Consider the following 17,744-nt stretch of genomic DNA (forward strand, 5'->3'; position numbering starts at 1 on the left):
ATATATATATATGTTAGTGGCTATTAATTTTATAAAATATTAAATTTCAATTTGCACAATATATTTTGATCACATCCTCCCCCCTTACCCTCCTTTAGACTGCCTCCCCCTTTTCCCTATTCCCTTCTCATTTTCTAAAAATTATCTCCTTTCTACTTTCCTGCCATCTTTTTCAGATTCCACACATAAGGGAGACTACACGATCCTTGTCTTTCTGAATTTGGCTTATTGTGCCTAACACGATGATCTCCAGGTCTATCCATTTTCCTGTAAATGAAATAATTTTGTCCTTCATTATGGCTAAATAATAATCGTTGTGTACATGTAGCACATTTTCTTTATCCATTCTTTGGTTGAGGAATATCTACAGTGGTTCTATATCGTGGTTCCCAAGAACTGTGCCACACTGAACGAGAGCATGCAGACACTGGTGCGTAACCTTTCAAAGGCCAATTAAATGTTCATTAGAGCACCTGGTCCTTGATTTGTATTTCTCTGTATCTCTCCTGTCACACCTGCTCTGACACCAAGGATGTAGCTCAGAACTTGGTTGGGTTTTTTAATCATCAAGATGCACCAGAACAAGGCACAGCCTTCTTCCTGTGGCATCTGAGGCTACCAAGGACACAGCAAGAGCAACAAAGGCAATGACAATTGACATCCATAACTGATAAAGAGTCTGAGCGCTGCTGAGAGACAGTGCCAGGCCATCTGCCCAGGATGCCATCCCTGCAGTGCTCAACAGTGGACCGAATCCCATTTTTAATACACTCAAAACCCACGCATCATCTCCAAGCCTCGTGTTCCATACCAAGGAAACCCATGAATTTCCTCAAGTTGCTTTAGTGTCACTTTTCTCAAGGCTTTGGAGGTCAGGCTGAGAGAAAGAGTAGCAAGGACACGGGGCAGGGTCGGATCCACAGGTATTTCATGAGAACCTCTGGAGCCATCAAGCGATGTATCTGAAACTTGGGGGCTTAGCTGCCTCACCCAGAAATGAGCCAGTTTTTAATTCAAGAGTCTACATTTCAGATTGTTTAAATGTCTGGCTCAAACACAAGTCAAAACAAAATAGAACAAAGCCTCATTCATGCATTCAGCACAGGTGTCGGGAAGAAAGACAAACCTTAATAATGTGCAGCTTGGGTAAGAGGTTACAGTCAGCCAGCGTGAGCTCATCCCCGTCCAGGAACTTCCTGCCCGAAACAGCGACATCCTCCGTGCTGTTGGCATCTATTTCATCAGGCAGAGGGCTGTTTAAGTAGTTATCCAGCTTCTTCAGGGCCCGTAACAGGTTCTTTTCATAAACTAGCACAAAAAGGCAAGAAGTCACCAAGATAGGCCATGCCACTCCGTGCCACTTTTCTCTAGCAGTGAGGGAAGGATCTCCACATCCTTCCATCCCGAGTTGTGGCCACCCCTGCCACACGTGTAGGGAACAAAGACTGTGGATGCCGAAGATCTGAATAAGGGCTCACTTCCTGGAGCATTAGTCTGCGGTCTACACGACACTGCAATTTCTAGAACTCTTCTGTGTTTTTCAAAAACTATTTATGGAAACTTAAATTGAGATCAGCATGGGGTAGGCGCATCTTTGAAAACTCTCGATGTACATCTGGCAATACCTGGGTGGTGGTTATTTTTCCCCAAGTGCTGTTTTCTGGATTTCCAACTTCTAGAAGGGCTCATTGTCTTGAAATCATGTGTAGACTCAAGTTGAAGGTATTTTTTTCCTTTGTTTCTAGGCTTTTATCTCTACTCCCTCAGGATTCCTGGGATCTTTATAAGCAGCCACATAGATGTCCTCGTGGAAACAAAAAACAGGGAAGCGGGAGATACTCACTTTCATTTGCATCCTTCTTGGTATTTTTAATAAATGCTGAGAATTTGGCAAACACGTCATTTCCTGCAGAGTTAGATTCAGGGTGTTGGGTCCCCAGCTTAGGGTACCTTGAAAAATTCAAAGTTGGAGGATCACAGATAGGCAGTGTTTGAGTTAGGAAAATACCATGGGGAAAACTTTCTCTGGGTGAATATAAAAATGAAACCCCCCTCTTTATTATTTTCCTATTCTTTATTCTGCAAGGCTAGGAGTCAATGTGTTTTGGGAGAACTACAGTGGACTGAGACATTTTGCTTTATGGTTGACGAGGCCTGGGATCCCCAGTCACCAGGCCAGAATTCCTTCCCTGTTGTAGTGCAGGGGATGGTTTCGAAGGGTCCTCCCTCCTCCCACGCCCCATGAGGCTTCACCCTGGCATGTACCCTGGCCTTTCAACAGGGCCATCAGCACCTCCTCCCTGCTGCTGCCATCGTACCCTATCTGAAGACCACAGGTGCATGGCAGGGAAGGCCAGGCCACCTTCACACAAGGCTACCAAGCCGGCCCTGGCCTCCTGTGTCACACCACGGGGGACAACTAAGGCAGGAAGCACTGAGGCTCTAGGAAACCAAGTACACAGCGAAGTGCTTCAGAATGATGTGCTCATGGGAGGTACCTACCAAGTTGTGCACACTGGAGTTAGAAAACCTACCTTGGGGGTGCTAACTTCTCCTCTAAGAACTCCTCAATCTTATTTACATCCGTCTTGACTTGACCATCAAAAGTCATAAAAGGAGGGTTTGTCCCAGGAGCCAGGTTTTGCAGGTCCAGAGGTTTCCTGGGTAGGAGTGGACAGCAGTGTTTGTGGACAGTCTCAAGGATTTAGACTCGATCCCAAGGTTTAGCAGTGCTCTCCCCCATACAGACACAACCCTCGAGAATTTCAAATAGACTACGGTTTGCAAAATGGCTTCCTTGCGATCAAAGTAAAGATGTACATCAACAAGTCATGTGTTGGATTCATGTTTTTTATGGCCCCTTTTGTGCATAGACATGAAAATGTTAACTCTCCGAGCGTTATCAGCCAGATACAGTGTTCAGATGGGTTTTTGAAAGGTTCATAACTGACCTGTAACTGGGATACCAGGTTCCTTATAGCCAACAACTCCTCCTCCTTCTGACAACAGTACATCTGCTCCTGTGACTTTGTTGCTTGGCACACACTGGGGCTTCACTTCAGGCTCCTGACCACTAGATACGCCCATGATACTGTCCACAGGCCCTAGGGGTTTGTACGTGTGCGTGCATGTGTGTACATGCATGTGTGCGTCTATCTAGGGACCTTGGTCCAGTTGTTTCAATCCTGCAAAAGCCCTGTCTTACCTTTTCAGATCCACGGTTGTGACATTAAATATAACACCCTTTAGCCAGAGAATCATAAAAAGACGCTGAGAAAACGGGCAGTTTCCAATACTCTCTCCATCATAACCAGCCTACAAACAGAAAAAGAGAGTCGCATCTGAGCCAGTCCCACAATTATAAATGTCAGATACATTTATATTATAGTTTACTGGCCATCTAAAAAGCTAAGCATACATTTATTTACTCTATGACACAGCAATTCCACTCCCAACAGAAATGAGCACTTGTCGGCACCGTATGACACTCATGCAAATATTCTCAGCAGCTTTCGTGCACACATAAAATCATTATAAATCTCTATGAATGGTAAGGGTACTGTAAATAGCCTCTGGGGCCATTTAATTCAGAATACATGCCAGCTTGGAGGTGTGTGGGGGAGAGGAGAGGGGAAACACCCCCCCACACACACACACCCACACACACACACACGCACACATGCACAAACCACATGGTGCCTTTCTTTTTCCTTCTTTACCTGCCAGGTCACCACGTCCTGTCCTGTGGACCCTCTGAGTAGCAGTTCAGAGGGAGTGACAAGAGAGAGCACCCTTCATTATGAAAGGCAAAAAAAAAGACATCCTCTTTCCCTCCCTCTAGCTCTTGATCCTAGAATTGTTTTAAAGCAGACCAGCTGACCCTGCGACAGAGATGCCATCTCTAGCAGTCTCTACCATTCTGATGTACAGGGTTTTAGCTCACAGGAGCTCTCACATCCTTGGACTCCGCAGACTTGTTTCTCCCCTCTTCTGATTCAGGGGATGGTGTAAAGACAGGACAGGGAACACCTGTACCTAGACAGGCTGGCACACAGCCCTGACATCTAGCAATGCAGCCTCACAGGACCACAATCCTCCTGAGGGCTGGGGGCATAGTCCAGCGTCACCACATCCAGTTCCAACATTATTATGCGATTTTTAGTGATATTTTTTGTGCCTTGATTGTGCAGTTCTCAAGCTCAGACTACGAAGGCCACAACTGAGCACTGTGTAAGGGAAGCTCAGGTACTGCTAACTCCACCTCCCGTGCCTGCCACGCACAGCCAGTCCAATGGAAACGCAAAACCCATGTGTATCAGACTTTCTGAGAGCTTGTGCAACTTGGCAAGGAAAACATGATGATTCCTTATAAGAGTATTTCAACCAACTGTACGTATGTGTGGCGTTTAACAAGTAGCCGTGTAGGCTTTCTTATGCTTGTTACAGTATTTAGTAAAATAAGTTAATAAGTTAAAATATAAAAAATAAAGGAAGTTGCTATCTATACATAGTGTCTATATTGAATATTTTTATATGCAGCCCAAGACGATTCTTCTTCACTCGATGTGTATCAGGCAAGCCAAGGTCCTGGGCAGCCGTGAAGTAAAACAGTTCCTTCCTGCTGTCCCACAGTGGGTCCTATCCACTCACACCCAAAGCACAGGCACAGAAACGTACTGGACAAGTGTCCTCCATTCCCAGCAGAGTTGAAAAGCACGTGTTGGACATGACAGGGGAGATGTTCACAGGGCTTTACAATTCCCAGTACCAGGAGTGATGGGCTAAAGTCAACCCAGGAAGTTCCAACACCCTTACTCCTCATCTCTCCCCGACCTGCAGACCTCTGACAAGGCTATGTGCCTACTAACACACGGCCCCGAAGGCAAGGAGGTGGCTCGGATGCATCCTCACCACCTGCTATGGTGGAGATGTGGCTTCCACATCCCAGGGGTTCTTGCGCTGGAAGCTAGGTCCCCAGGATGGTAGTGTTGGGGGGCTCCCCAGAACTTTAAGACATACTTAGAGACCTAATGGAAGATGACTGAGTCAGTGGGGTATCACCCACAGGGTCTATTTCTGCCACATGCAATCAAAAGAAAGTTGGGAAGAAAGCACTGCTATAATACAGAATAAGAGAAGGGTATGAGGCAGAAAGGAAACCACTTATTTGAAAGTGAAGGGAACACAAAAGATGGCTGAAGATAACTGGACAACATGAAGGGTACACTGGAGGGGATTTCCAATGTCGGTGTTCTTAAGTCACCTTGGCAGGTTATTAATAAATTAGAGGACAAAATACCATTCATGGCTGCTCCTTAAAATGAAGGAGAAAATTAAGAGACAACCTAAGTTTTAAAGGACTCAATCACCCTCTTCACCAAAGAAGAAACCCAAACCACCAACAAGCACATGAAAAAGTTCTTAATATAACTAGGCAGCAGAGCATTGCACATTGAAGCCACAAGAAAATGCCACAATGCTCTCACCAGAATGGCTACAATTACAGTCTGACAGTACCAAGTACAGGCAAGATTGCAGAGCAACTGGCATTCCTATTTATTGCTGAAGAGAGTGCAAATCAGTACAGCTACTTGAGAAACTGTTTAGTGGCTGTCTAAAAAGCTAAGCATACATTTATTTACTCTGCGACACAGCAATTCCACTCCCAACAGAAATGAGTGCCTGTGGGCACCACGTGACACTCATGCAACTATCCTTAGCAGCTTTAGTATAATAGCCCAAACCTGAAGGCAACCTAGATGCCATTACCATAGAATGAATCAAACAGTCAGGGCACATGCAGGCAATAGGCTACTACAACACAATGAAAAAGAATTAGCTTTTGCTATTAGCAAATGATGTGGATGAACTGCACATATATAATCTTAAGAGACAGGAACCAGGCTCAAAGTCCTGTATAACTCCATGTAAGTGGAATGTAAACTAAGGGACGCTCCTCTATGGTTAGGAAAGCCAAAAGAGCAGCAGCTCTGGTGTAATGGTTTATATCTAGATGTCCCCCCAAAGCCTTGTATGCTCACAGGTGGGGCTTTTGAGAGATCAATGAATTATGCAGACACCATAGCTGACGTGCTGTTAAGAGGTGGGGTCTGGTCAGAAGAGGCAGGTCACTTCAGGGATTACCCAGAAGGGCATATCTCCCTTCCCGTCTCTCTTTGCTCTCTCTCTGCTTCTGGGCCACATGAAGGAAGCAGCTTTTCCTCCACCAAATCCTCGGCCATGCTGTTTCTTCTCTGGAGTCAGCCAGCTATGAACTGAAACATGAACCAAAATAAACCTGTCCTCTTAAGTTCTGGATGTCAAGTATTGTGTCCCAGCAATGAGAAAGTGACTAAGACACATCTTGGTACCAGAGAAGTGGAGTCATTACTGTAATGCTACCTGATCATATGGCTCAGAAAACCCTTTGGAACTAGTTCTCTGGGAGAGTTTCGAAAGGTTTGTAGATGCGAGCTAGAGAAGACCTAAAATTCTGTGAACTGGGCTTGATGGAAGATTCTGGTAAGAGATCAGAAGATCAGAATGCTGATAAAAAAGCACATGGTAAAGGTTGAGGTCAGGAGGTTTCATTTGGAAACAAAGACTGTATTGGCAGTTGGATTTTGGGCTAAGTGTGTTTTCTTGAAGAATGTTTGATTATATTTTCATGTCCTGAGTCTTTTCAGGATACTGAGATTAAGAGCAGTGACTAATGTGGCAGAGAAAATTTCAAAGCAGCCCAACATTCAAGCTGTTGCATGTGTACTATTGTTTTTTTTTTTTTTTAACCAGCTCTACATCGAGAATAAAGAGCAAATGGCACAACTGAGTGATTTTAAAAGTTTTCAGTTTCCACAGAAAAGACACTCCTATAATGTTTTGATAGAGAAGATCTTGGAAGCTGAGATTAGCATTAAAAAGAAGCCAAGTACTTCTTGTCAGAATTGAAAAGATATGTGGAGATCATGTGAGAAATAATTAAAACCTCACCTTTCACAAGTTCAAGGGCGCTAAAATGAAAGACTGCTTTGAGAAGAAAGCCTCATGGCACACTGCTCAAGAAAGGCCAGCTAGCTGGAGATTCAGCTCAGTGGTGCTGCCACGTGCCTTGCATGCACAAGGTCCTGAGTTCGATCCCCGGTACCACAAACAATCAAATGTTATACAACAAGAAAGCCCAGCTAGGAAACTGATTCCCTGGGATTTGTTTCACAGTGCTTAGCTAGGCACTCAGCCTCTGGAACCATGATCCAAGGGGGTCTGGCTACCCTTGGGCTGGCAGCAAACCCTGGTGTCATCTGTATGTTGCTAATATTACAGGTATACAGAAAGCAAGAGTGATGGAGTCATGGAGGCTTCTGCTCAGATTTCAGAAGCAGGCCTGGGAAGCCAGGAAATGTGCCCTGAGAAGGCAGTTCATGAAGCTATTCAAGTAGAGCCAAAGTGCAGTGGATAGTCCAGGAAGGCAGAGAAGCCAACGCAATGGAACATCTGAGGAAAGCAACAGGCGGTGAGCAAAGCCAGCCCAAGAGAGATGTCACGACAGCTGCAACCGGCAATGCTGTTGGGGTGGTGCTACCTTTGGAGTTCACATCTTTGCCTCAGGTGCTGGACACAGAGCAATAGGGCTTAGTGTTTTTCCTCTTCAGTTTCAAGGCTCACACATAAGAATCTGCTTTGAGTCTCACAGGAGACTTTGGACTTGGACTTTGCAGTAATGCTATAACTATTTGGACTTTGGTAACTCTTAGAGCTGGACTAAATTGCATATTTTGCATAAAGAGATATCCACAAGGCTTTATCAGCCAAAGGGCTAGATATTATGGTTTATATCTAGATGTCCAACGCTTCCTGTGCTCATAGGTGGAGCTTTTGGAAGGTGAATGAATTGTCAAGGCACCATGGCCGACTTGCTGTTAGCAGGTGGGTCACTGGGCATGCAAATCTCCTTTCTCATCTCCCCACTTTCCTGTCTCTGTTTCCTGGCTATGTAACAGGAGCAGCTTTTCATCCACTACACCCCGCTACTATGCTGTTTCTTCTTTGGAGCTGGCTGACCATGGACTGAAATATGAGCCAAAACAAATCTCTCATCCTTTAAGCTGTGGGTGTTGTGTACTGTGTCCCAGTGACAAGAAAATGACTAAGATACTGGGGAAGATGGGAAATGTCCAGGAAAGACTGGGGAAACTTCTGGATTGTGGAAATGTTATATATCAGATCTGGGTGGTGGTATACAGGGATAGTTCACAGACATCTTAAGGTTTGAACAGGTTGAATATATAAGCTTTTTCTCTATTCAAAAGGAAAGATAGTGAAAGTATTAATTTTTAAAAATAAGGTCAGATTCAGGGGATCTTGCATAGGGTCCAGGAATCTGAATGCTTTGCAAGCTTGCCCATGCAACGCAGTGCCGGCAACCAGGGGCCACACTCTGAGAAGGGGGATCTTAGAGGAACCTCAGGCAGAAGGTGAGGCTGCTGCACCTCTTGTGAGACAGAGCTAGGTGAACTCCCAGTGGGGCAATCTATTGACTAGAAGGCTCGTTAATAAATAGCTCTATAAACACAGAGATGTGGCTGGACTTAGATCACATAAAAAGGCGCCAATAGACCTAGACCAGTGTATTTGGAGTCTCCTAAGTCCCACACCTGGGATTCATACCCCCTCTACCCCTCTCCTCCCTGGAGCCAGCATTTGTCTGCCTATTAGTGAGGAGGGTCTGAAAATTCCCCCAGGTGGAGCTGGGGAGTCGCCTGGAGCTCCAGGGGTGAGGAGGGGACCAGTTATGACACAGGCATCCAAGTTATCATAACAGCTCTGCCACAGATGGACCCTGAAACGTTCTCCGCCTTGCCCACCTGACCACCGCTGCCCAGTGCCCCACACCGCATGGCCCTTTGGCAGGCCGTGCCATCTCCTCACTTTCTGTCTTAGAACCAGGGCTTGGCACAGAGCTGCCAGCAGCTCCAAGCTTGGGCTTCCTCATCAGCCATGGCCCTTCTTCACCAGTGCAGGTTGGGGCACAGTCAGCCAAGCAGAGTAGGAAGGGGGAGACAAAAGCACAGGGACACACCGCCGCCACATAGTCTGACCAGTCCGAACTTGCCCCGCAGCTCGGAAGCCTCTTATTTTCATAATAGCTGCACTAAGCACAGTGAAGTCTAAAGCAGGTCCTGCAGACTGGGGCAGCTGCCCTCCTCCCCTGGCCCCCTCGTCTCCCGAACCTTCCGAATCCAGTCATAACTCATGCTGAGTGCTCCTACCGCCCCACCAAGCTCCGTGCGTCCTGCTCTGTGGCACAGAGTCTCGATAAAGCTCACCTTGACAAAGAGCCCTGTGTCTGGACTAGGCTCTGCGGCCGTGCTTGCCACCACAGCATCTGGAGAACGATTCGATCGCACAGCTCCCTCTGCCTCCCTCCACCTCATTAAAACCCTCAAACTCGGATCAGCGCTTTCCCTTGAAATTGTCCTGCTCACCATTTCCTGAATCTTGGCAGCTACTTCTTTGGGAGAAAGAAAGGAGAAAGGGGTAATAAATTGCTTCAGAAATAAAAACCGCCTTTGTCTTCGGACTCTGTCAAGACTTAAACTTAACAGGCTTCTTTGAGGCTCCGTAACCAAGTGAAACATCTGGCCAGGGGCCGGGACAGTGGGGTGCACGGCCACTGAAAGTACAGCTTGGAAGTCAGAAGTGAGGAGAGCGACAGTGGCCCATTTTCCCCCACATGGCCTTAACGCCGAATTGTTAAGGAGTGAACTGGAACATTTTGGAGGAATTAGCCTGCTGCCCCCACTGCCAATAAAGCAGGCTTTACATAGCCAGTGTTGCTTCATCTTAAATTACTCTCAAAATTTTTTTCTGTCTCAGTCTGTCGTAAATGAGGGGGTTACGGGAACACAGTGGGAGTGACGAGGACGCCTTGCTGCCTAATTTTATTACTTTAATGTGCTTCAGTGCTAGGATGTGCCAGCAAAAATAAAGGCGAAGATACGCCACCTCCATAGCCCATTATTGAGCAATGATGGCAAGGGACGGTCTTGGCCATATCCATCAAAAGACAGGACGACGGGGTAATGCGTAGATATTACGGGTGGGCAACTGACACTGTCGCCATAATTGGGATGCTCTGGCCTGCGAAGTCCTATTTCCCAATGCTGATAATTCTCTCCAGCTAATTGCACTCTGCACTTAAATTTCTCAGCAGGGTTCTCAGCCTTCAGGGGAAGTTTTGGTCTGTATGCGTTTCTGACAAAAACCAATTAAGCAGTTTGAGAGATCAGAATGTCGTACATGTCCAGGTACTTGGATAACCTAAAAAGTGTAGGACTGCCTTTCAAATCTGACTCTTTGGAGCATCGACTGTGGCAATTCTCAGAAGAAGAGCGTGAGAGGCCTGCTGCCTGCACCACTCTGAAGGACAGCAGTCATTGGGCTGGGTCCTGGCCTGTACCCACTGCCTGACATAGAGCCCCCCAAAGTATGCACAGCAAGGTACACACGAGGGTGTGAGGTCAGCAGCTCATCTTTGACACAGGCCCTATTTAAATCAGAACCTCTCCTCCACCCACCTTCCACACTTACTCCATTCAGAATACGTGGAATAGATTTTTTTTTTTTAATTTCCTGTATTTTTGCTTCAGGCAAATGACCTCTCCTTTGGTCTGGATTTATAGGTACAGAACACTACCCACGCGGCCACTTTTCACAAAAACAGCTCCCGGCCCACTACTGCCTTCAAAGAACCAAATGGACTTGATGGAGTGATGACCCCTCAGGATATTCTTGGCATCTCCTCGACCACCCACACTGTCATACCCCTCAGAGGGGGAAATCTTGATTTCTACCTTTTTGGCTGCCATCTTCATTTTCTAACTTCTTGGCTGAACCTTCTTTCTAGAAAATTCCATGTGGTCTTAAATGGCAAGCACATTGTGTAAAGTAAGCACTTTGTTCTTCCCAAATATAATGAGAACAATTTGAGGGACAGAGGGAAGATAAAGAAAGGGGTAATAAGTCAGTATTATTCTCACTGTTCTTTTTCTCCTGACTGGAAGTCTGTCACTCAGGCAGCAGAATATGTACTCTGGGCACAGGGAAGCCTTCTGGTCCCTGAAGGAACAGGGAGAAAGACTTGGAATCTGGCAGGGGACTCTGGGGATATGGCTGTTCTGGCTCCTTCGTAGGGAAGAGGAGGAAATCAGTGAGGAATGATGGGCTGCTGATTCCAATGTTCTGGAGGGAGTTTAGACTGAATAAAAACAACAGCTAAGGAGAAAAGCTAAGAGAAAGGTCAGGCAGCAGTTTGCTGTGGGAGGCCTCAGTCAGCTCTCTTCAGAGAGGAACCTGGGCCCAAAGAACCAGGTAGGGGTCTCTGTCAGCAGCTGTCTCCATCCATTTTCTGCTGTTGTAATAAAATACCAGACTGGGTGATTTACAAAGAGAAGGAAGGTCCACCTCACAGTATGGAGGCTGGAGAGTCCAGTATCAAGGTGCCAGCTACTGGTGAGAGGCTTCTTTCTGCATCCTAGCATGGCGGAGGGCATCACGCAAACAGGGTAGGGTGGGAGGTGAAGCACGTGTCTTCATGACCAAGTCATCAAACCCATGATAACTCAGTTTCTTAAGGGTGGAGCCCTTATGTTTTAAGCACCTCTTAAAGGCCCCAGTGAAGCCAAATATGGTGGTGCACACCTATAATCCCTGCAGTCTGGGAAACTGAGGCAGGAGGATTGCAAGTTCACGCCACAGCTGGGTAATTTAGTGACCTGGAGAAGCCTTTTCTCAAAATTTTAAAAATTTGAAAAGGACAGGGGATGTAACTTAATGCAAAAACCTTGGGTTTAGTCCTCAGCAGGTGGGAAAAAAAATAGCAACATGAATTTTGGAGAGGACATTTCAATTATAGCTGAACACGGGACAGCCAGAGAGAGCTAAAGGGAATCAGAAGGGAAATGACTGCCTTCCTCCACATCCCACCTACCACTCTGAATTCCTCCCTGTGGCCTTTGGCAAAAGCACAGCAGCCTCAAACACTTCAAAAACTGGCAGCTGAACATAGATTTCACGGCCAACCACAAAGGTCTCAGCCTTCAGGCCCAAGAGCCTTGTCTCCCAAAGTGCAGGGGAACTTGTGCTTTCCCTGGACTCATCCATGGAGGCTGTGGTGAATGTTTTGGGTCAGGGAGCCACCTTCCTTTATTAGGGCTGCTCCCGCCAGCCCTGACAAATGCAGGCACACAGGAAAAACCAGCAAAATGACCACAGGCTTCTGTGCAATTGTTGCAAAGGGACTGGAGCCTGGTGATCCCCAGAAAGTACCTCACAGCATCCCCTGTTCTTTCTTTTCAGCATCCATCGCTATGAACATTTTTCCTTTCTGAAAATCACAGATTCTAGCTGCTAAGAGATCACCCAGTAGCACTCACGTGAAAGGGAGGGAAGGAAGTAGGAGGTGGGAGAACAAGGCAGAGAGACAGCAGGCCGGTTGAGTGTCAGAAGCAAAGTGGCCCCAAACCCTTCTATTCCCGGGCACCTGGTCTAAATGGGGATGACTTAACATGCAGTATTTTTAAATAACTGAGGCATCTTGATTTGGAATAACTCTGCTTTGAGTCATTCTAGAAATTAAAAAACCTGTTACTCCCCCATACACCAAAGTTGAAGTCTTTAAGTGCTGGCAAGTTTCTCGGAGACAACACGGTCAAGGGAAGTGGGCTCAGGTATCAGCCTGGGAGGAGTCATGAAAGTGAGCTTCGCTAGCAACCAATCATGGCACCTCCAGTGATTTGTTTGCTCCCTGCAAGCCTTAGTGTTCCTGTTTTTAAAAAGGGAGCAAAAGACACCAAAATACTTGAACAGGCTGGGCATCCAATGCCTGTAGCTATTACTGTCATTATCAGCAGCATCATTAGCCTTCGAAACACAAGCACGCCAAAACAGACAGTTACAGATTTAGGGTACTTTTTAACGAGCTTCAATTAGTGTGATTTTCATGCCAAATGGTATAGTTCTTAAAGAAACACACACACCCCAAAAGTAAACATCTTATCCTGACTATAAGTAAAGATTAAGAACTAAAGTCCTTTCCCAAGTAGACCTTCAGCCAAGAAGGCCCTGGCCTTGCCTTTGTGTCTGGGGGTCACACCGACCTCCAGGTGAAGGCTGAGAGAAGAGAACAGTTGTGGGACTGTGTACACCTGGTCCATGTGGGGCCAGTGAGCTCCAGGGGAGAAACTGTACCCAAATATCTGCTCTAAAAGGAAAAGACTGGTGCCCTTTCTGGCTTCTGGAGGTGGCACTGAGGGAGCCAGGGGGGACAGGAGGTGGGTATCTGTGGTCTTCCTCCCCCTTAGAGAGAGCGATTTCCAAGGCATGAGAGAAGGAAGCCAAAGGACACCGTGAGGACAATGGTTAAACATGAGATTGTGAGGGTTTGCCTTTTTTCTTTGGTACCGGGGATGGAACTCAAGCCACTGAGCTAAATCCCCAGCCCCTAGAATGAGTAGGTTTGGGAAGGAAATGGCCTTCAGAAATAATCAACTTCAGAGATGGAATTTTAAACCCGATAATAGCACTCACTGACTACTGCCTCTGGTTTCAATATGGTGCTAAATAACTGATGGGGTTATCAGATTTAATGCTCTCAAACTCTTGCAAGATGTGGCTCGCTATTCCTCCCATTTCACAGATGAGGAAGGTGAGGCCCAGGGACATGTTAAACAGCCTGGCCCGGAGACACAAGCAGGATTAGCTTGCACACATTTCTCTCTCGTTCTCCCACACTGGAGGCAGCCGCAGGTGCTCAGGAAGGAAACCAGACTCTTCCCTTTTCCCCGAGGGTCAGGGCTCCTGGGCACAGCGTGGCTCCCTTTGAAATCACTCTTCTCCCAGCTCACGTGCCCGCAGCTGCCCTCCCCAGGACAAGTTTCACACAGCTCTCCCTCCTCCTGGGATCTGTAGGCCCTCTGAGCTTTCCTGGGCCTGGGCAGGGTCCACCTTGATGGGATGCCATTTGTCCTAGCTCGCTCTGCCGGAGTGTTATCTAAGTCCGCACAGGATGCTCTGATCCAGGCCTGGGCGGTGTGTGGCTTGGGCAAGTCATCCGGCCTTTCGGTGCTTCTCCCACCTCTCTTACCACACAAGGCTCATGACACTTGCCCCTTAGTGCAGGGGAGAATTAAGTGAGATGTTACCTTTGAAACGCACCGAACAATGACACATGTGGAGCCTTGATGCGTCCTTCCTCCTCTCCTCCCTTTCTTCTCCCCTTCCCCTCCTTCCTCCTGCCATCCCTCCCTCCTTTTCCCTCTGTTCCTTCTCTTCTCACTGTCCTATATCCTATATCTGCCCACCAAGCCAGTTGCTCTCCTCAGTGGTGTCCTTTTTCGGACCAACTACAACGTTCTCACCTTCGTAAAACAATCCCCATCCTTCTGCTACCATGCAGGTACCTTGTCCTCCCATCGTGTCCCTTTCCAGGACTCTCTGGTCTCCCTTTCCTGAGTCCCTGTGGACAGTAGCATCAGTTCTGCCTGGTTGAGCCCCCACTGTTCCCACTAGTGTCCTGTTGGTGACCTCCTTTCGGTGTCCCCTGACAGCCCCCGGCCCTGTGTCCGTTTACTGTAGGCAAACCACTATTCCCCCCCACTAGGACCTCAGCACAGTCCAGTCGGGCAGACCAGATGGTGGTGCCTGTGATGCCCAGACAAAGACCTGTCAGCTCCAGGGAAGAAGACAGACAGGAAAAAGGTCCATGGAGATGCAGGGAGTCAAGCCCGGCAAACCTTCCCAAATCCACATGGAGTCAGCTCTCTCAAACAGACAGTGTCCCCCAGCCCCGCGGCGGTTCAGCTCAGCCCAGAAGCAGGGGAAATCAGCAATGAGCTCGGGAGGCCCAAACCTCCCAGCACCACCCATCGCAGGGCACCACACACTGCAGACCAAAGGGCACCCCTCAAGGGCCAGAAACGAGTGCCTCCTTGTTTTTAAGTTCCTAATTGCTCGCCCCAATCTCCCTTTGATCTTCCATACAGTTTCTGGGATTAAAAAGACATAGTTGAAGCTCTGTCCAAGCCGAGCAGGGAGACCTGCCAGGCATCCCCCAGCCACTGGCAGCTGGTGAGAGCTGTGTGCCCTGGTGCCCTGATCGTGTGCCTCCTCCTCTGGGAATTTAGGGTTGAAAGATCAGTATCAACTCATACCCCTTTACCTCGGCATTTAGCTCCCACCTCTCCTGGTAAAAAGAAGATTTTTAATTGGATGCATTTTCTCAAAATAATATCCCTGAGGCCTTAAGAAGGCTGCAGGTTCCAGCTCTGTGGGAATGTGAACCCAAAACAGTCTACACTGCAAAAGAATAATGATGGTGGTGGTGGCGGTGGCGGTGACATCCAGCATTTCCTCTGTCCTGCTCACCGTGCCAACCATTTTACTTCTATTAACCCAATTAATCCTAATGACCACCCTATCAGATGTAGGTGCTACCATTGTCTCCGCTGATACAGGACAAAGCACGGAGAGGTAGAGAAACTTGCCCAGGGATGCACAGCAGGATCTGAGCCCACGTAGTCAGCTAGAGCCACCCTCCTCTTCCCCTGCTGGGCGGGCAGAGAGAGCTCCTGCTTCCCCTCCAGCAGGTGCTTCCCCAGAGTGGTCGGCAGGTGCTAGTTTGTTTCTCCCATGGCTGTGCAGCAAGGACTGGAGACGGCCTGCAGGAATCTTAATGATCAGGATGAGAGGACAGGTCCCGGAGGCAGGTTGAGAAGTACAAATGGCAGGGAACAGAAAATGGGCCTGGGTTGAGGCTATGAAACACGTACACCTTGTGTACTGGGGCAGTGGGAGGAAGCTGTTGGACAGCATCCGTGCTGACTTCGGAGGTCATGGCAACATCTCCTGTTCCATGTCTAGGGAGCTTTGGCAGGATGCACTCCCCACTGCCAGTCCTTGAGTGCAACGAGTCCTTCTGCCTGATGAAAGACCCCCAACACACACACACCTCCCTACCCTGGCACTAGGCAGGGCTGGCATCCGCCTGGAGGGAACTAGGGAGTCCTGCAAAGCTGTGCACTCGGCAGGACTGTCCCACCTCTGCTTCCAGAGGGGTCGGCAGGGCCGACCGTCTTCTAAGGAAGACTTGTTGAATCTTCTCTAATCCAGGCCATTACAGCCCCGCCCAGCATGATTCGTGTCACTGGCTAAAAACATTTGGGTCTAGAAATTCTGTAAGGCATGTAAGACCAGTGCCTGCACTGGCCCTGAGTGGCTTGCACTGAAAACATCCACAGAACGCTGAGCACCAAGTAAGGTCACTTATTAGCATGGGAAAAAGGCTTTTCAGACTTGCTCGGAAAGTATCATTGAAAGGCAATGCCGGGGCAGCCAGGGAAATAGCCACCAACTCTCCTTCTACACAGGTCTGCCCTGTGCACACGTCCTTAGAAAACGGTGACGTGTGAGAGAACAAACTCTAAGACTGTTTGCTGGTACAAGAGACAAAGAGCGCCACACCCTCATTTGGGCACCTGTTGGATATGCTGCTCTGCCCCCACCAAAAGGTGCAAACCATATCAAAGTTCTGGGTGTCGAGACAGGAAGATTATGCGCATTGATCGAGTGGGCCCAGTAATCACATGCATCCCTGAAAGTGAGCTGTGGGCAGGAAAGTGTTGCGGTTTTGATGAAGAACGTCCTCCAGAGGCCTGCTGCGCTCACAGGTGGAGTGCAGAAGAAGAGACTGTATCACAGGGGTGCTGAGAGGGGCCTGGCCAAAGGAGGCTGTCACCAAGGGAGGGACCTGGAAGAGTGTGTCACCTCCCTGCTCTGCCCTCCTCCCGCGGCTTCCTGGTTACCAAGACCCAAGCGGCTTTCCTCTGCCCAGAGCCTTCCATCGTGGCTTTCCCACCCTGCAGCTGGGGACCATGGCCTGAATCTCTAAATCAGGAGCCAAAATGAGCCTCCCTTCCTTTAAGCGGCAGGTGTCAGATGTTAGGTCTCAGCGACGATGAGGGAAGTGACTCAGACAGGAAGAATGGTCAGAGAGATGAAATGTTATCAGCTGTGAAGACAGAGGAAGGGCCCAGGCAAGGACAGCAGGCAGCACCAGCGGCAGTGAGGATGTGAACTCTGCCTGGAGCCTCCAGAGAGGACCCAGCCCTGCAGGTGTCTTAGTTCTAGTGCAGCAATATGCACGTCGTGTTTCTGACCCACAGAACTGTAACGTAATGAACTGTGCTGGTGTAGTTTGGTTTCTGTGGTACTGAGGATTCCCCAGCCCTTTGCTTTTATCTGGAGACAGGGTCTCACTAAATTGCTCAGGTGCAACTCCAACTTTCAGTTTTCCTCCTTCAGCTGCCCCAGGGCTGGGATTACAGGAATTTGAGTTGTCTTAAACCTCCAAGTCTGCTGAAGTTGGTCACAGCAGCAAGACAAGACTCACAAAGTTCAACTCCCACATGGGAACTGGAACCCTCTTCCAAGACGGTTCAGCAGTTAGTCAGCCACACAGGGGCAGAAAGAAGGAGGTCAGTACTCAATTTCTGAGACTTCCTGCGCGAAGCCCTTTAACTCATTGCCAGGGACTCGCACCACGGCCATGGGTACCAAGGAGGAGCAGTAAGGATCTTTGTGTTAAACCCGCTTCCCCCAAGCCTAGACACCAGGTCCCCTGCGTGGACTCATGAACTCCAATAGGTGTTTTGACCTGGAGCACAGGGAGGCCTGCTCCTCCCTCCCCATTA

At 48.2% G+C, this 17,744-nt stretch overlaps 1 protein-coding gene across 5 annotated transcripts in view; it reads right to left on the reverse strand.

The window, feature by feature from the left end:
• Clic6 (chloride intracellular channel 6) overlaps positions 1–17,744 on the reverse strand; it is a 54,594-nt gene that overhangs the window by 4,791 nt on the left and 32,059 nt on the right. For 4 of the 5 annotated variants that reach the window (XR_004514240.1, XM_010611301.2, XM_010611300.2 and 1 more), the window contains exons 2-5: positions 3,206–3,315; positions 2,535–2,660; positions 1,844–1,950; positions 1,127–1,308 (exon numbers count right to left, since the gene is read on the reverse strand). Coding sequence is in view for 4 of the 5 variants with exons in the window: in XM_010611301.2 (XP_010609603.1) it covers positions 1,127–1,308; positions 1,844–1,950; positions 2,535–2,660; positions 3,206–3,315 (525 nt within the window). In the remaining variant the exon portion in view is untranslated. Of the gene's footprint in view, positions 1–1,126; positions 1,309–1,843; positions 1,951–2,534; positions 2,661–3,205; positions 3,316–7,579; positions 7,644–17,744 lie in introns of those variants that run through there. The other variant, XM_033755928.1, reaches the window with a different exon arrangement.

Source organism: Fukomys damarensis, unplaced genomic scaffold (genome assembly GCF_012274545.1).
Source record: "Fukomys damarensis isolate Sample0158 unplaced genomic scaffold, DMR_v1.0_HiC HiC_scaffold_24, whole genome shotgun sequence".
Classification (NCBI taxonomy): domain Eukaryota; kingdom Metazoa; phylum Chordata; class Mammalia; order Rodentia; family Bathyergidae; genus Fukomys; species Fukomys damarensis.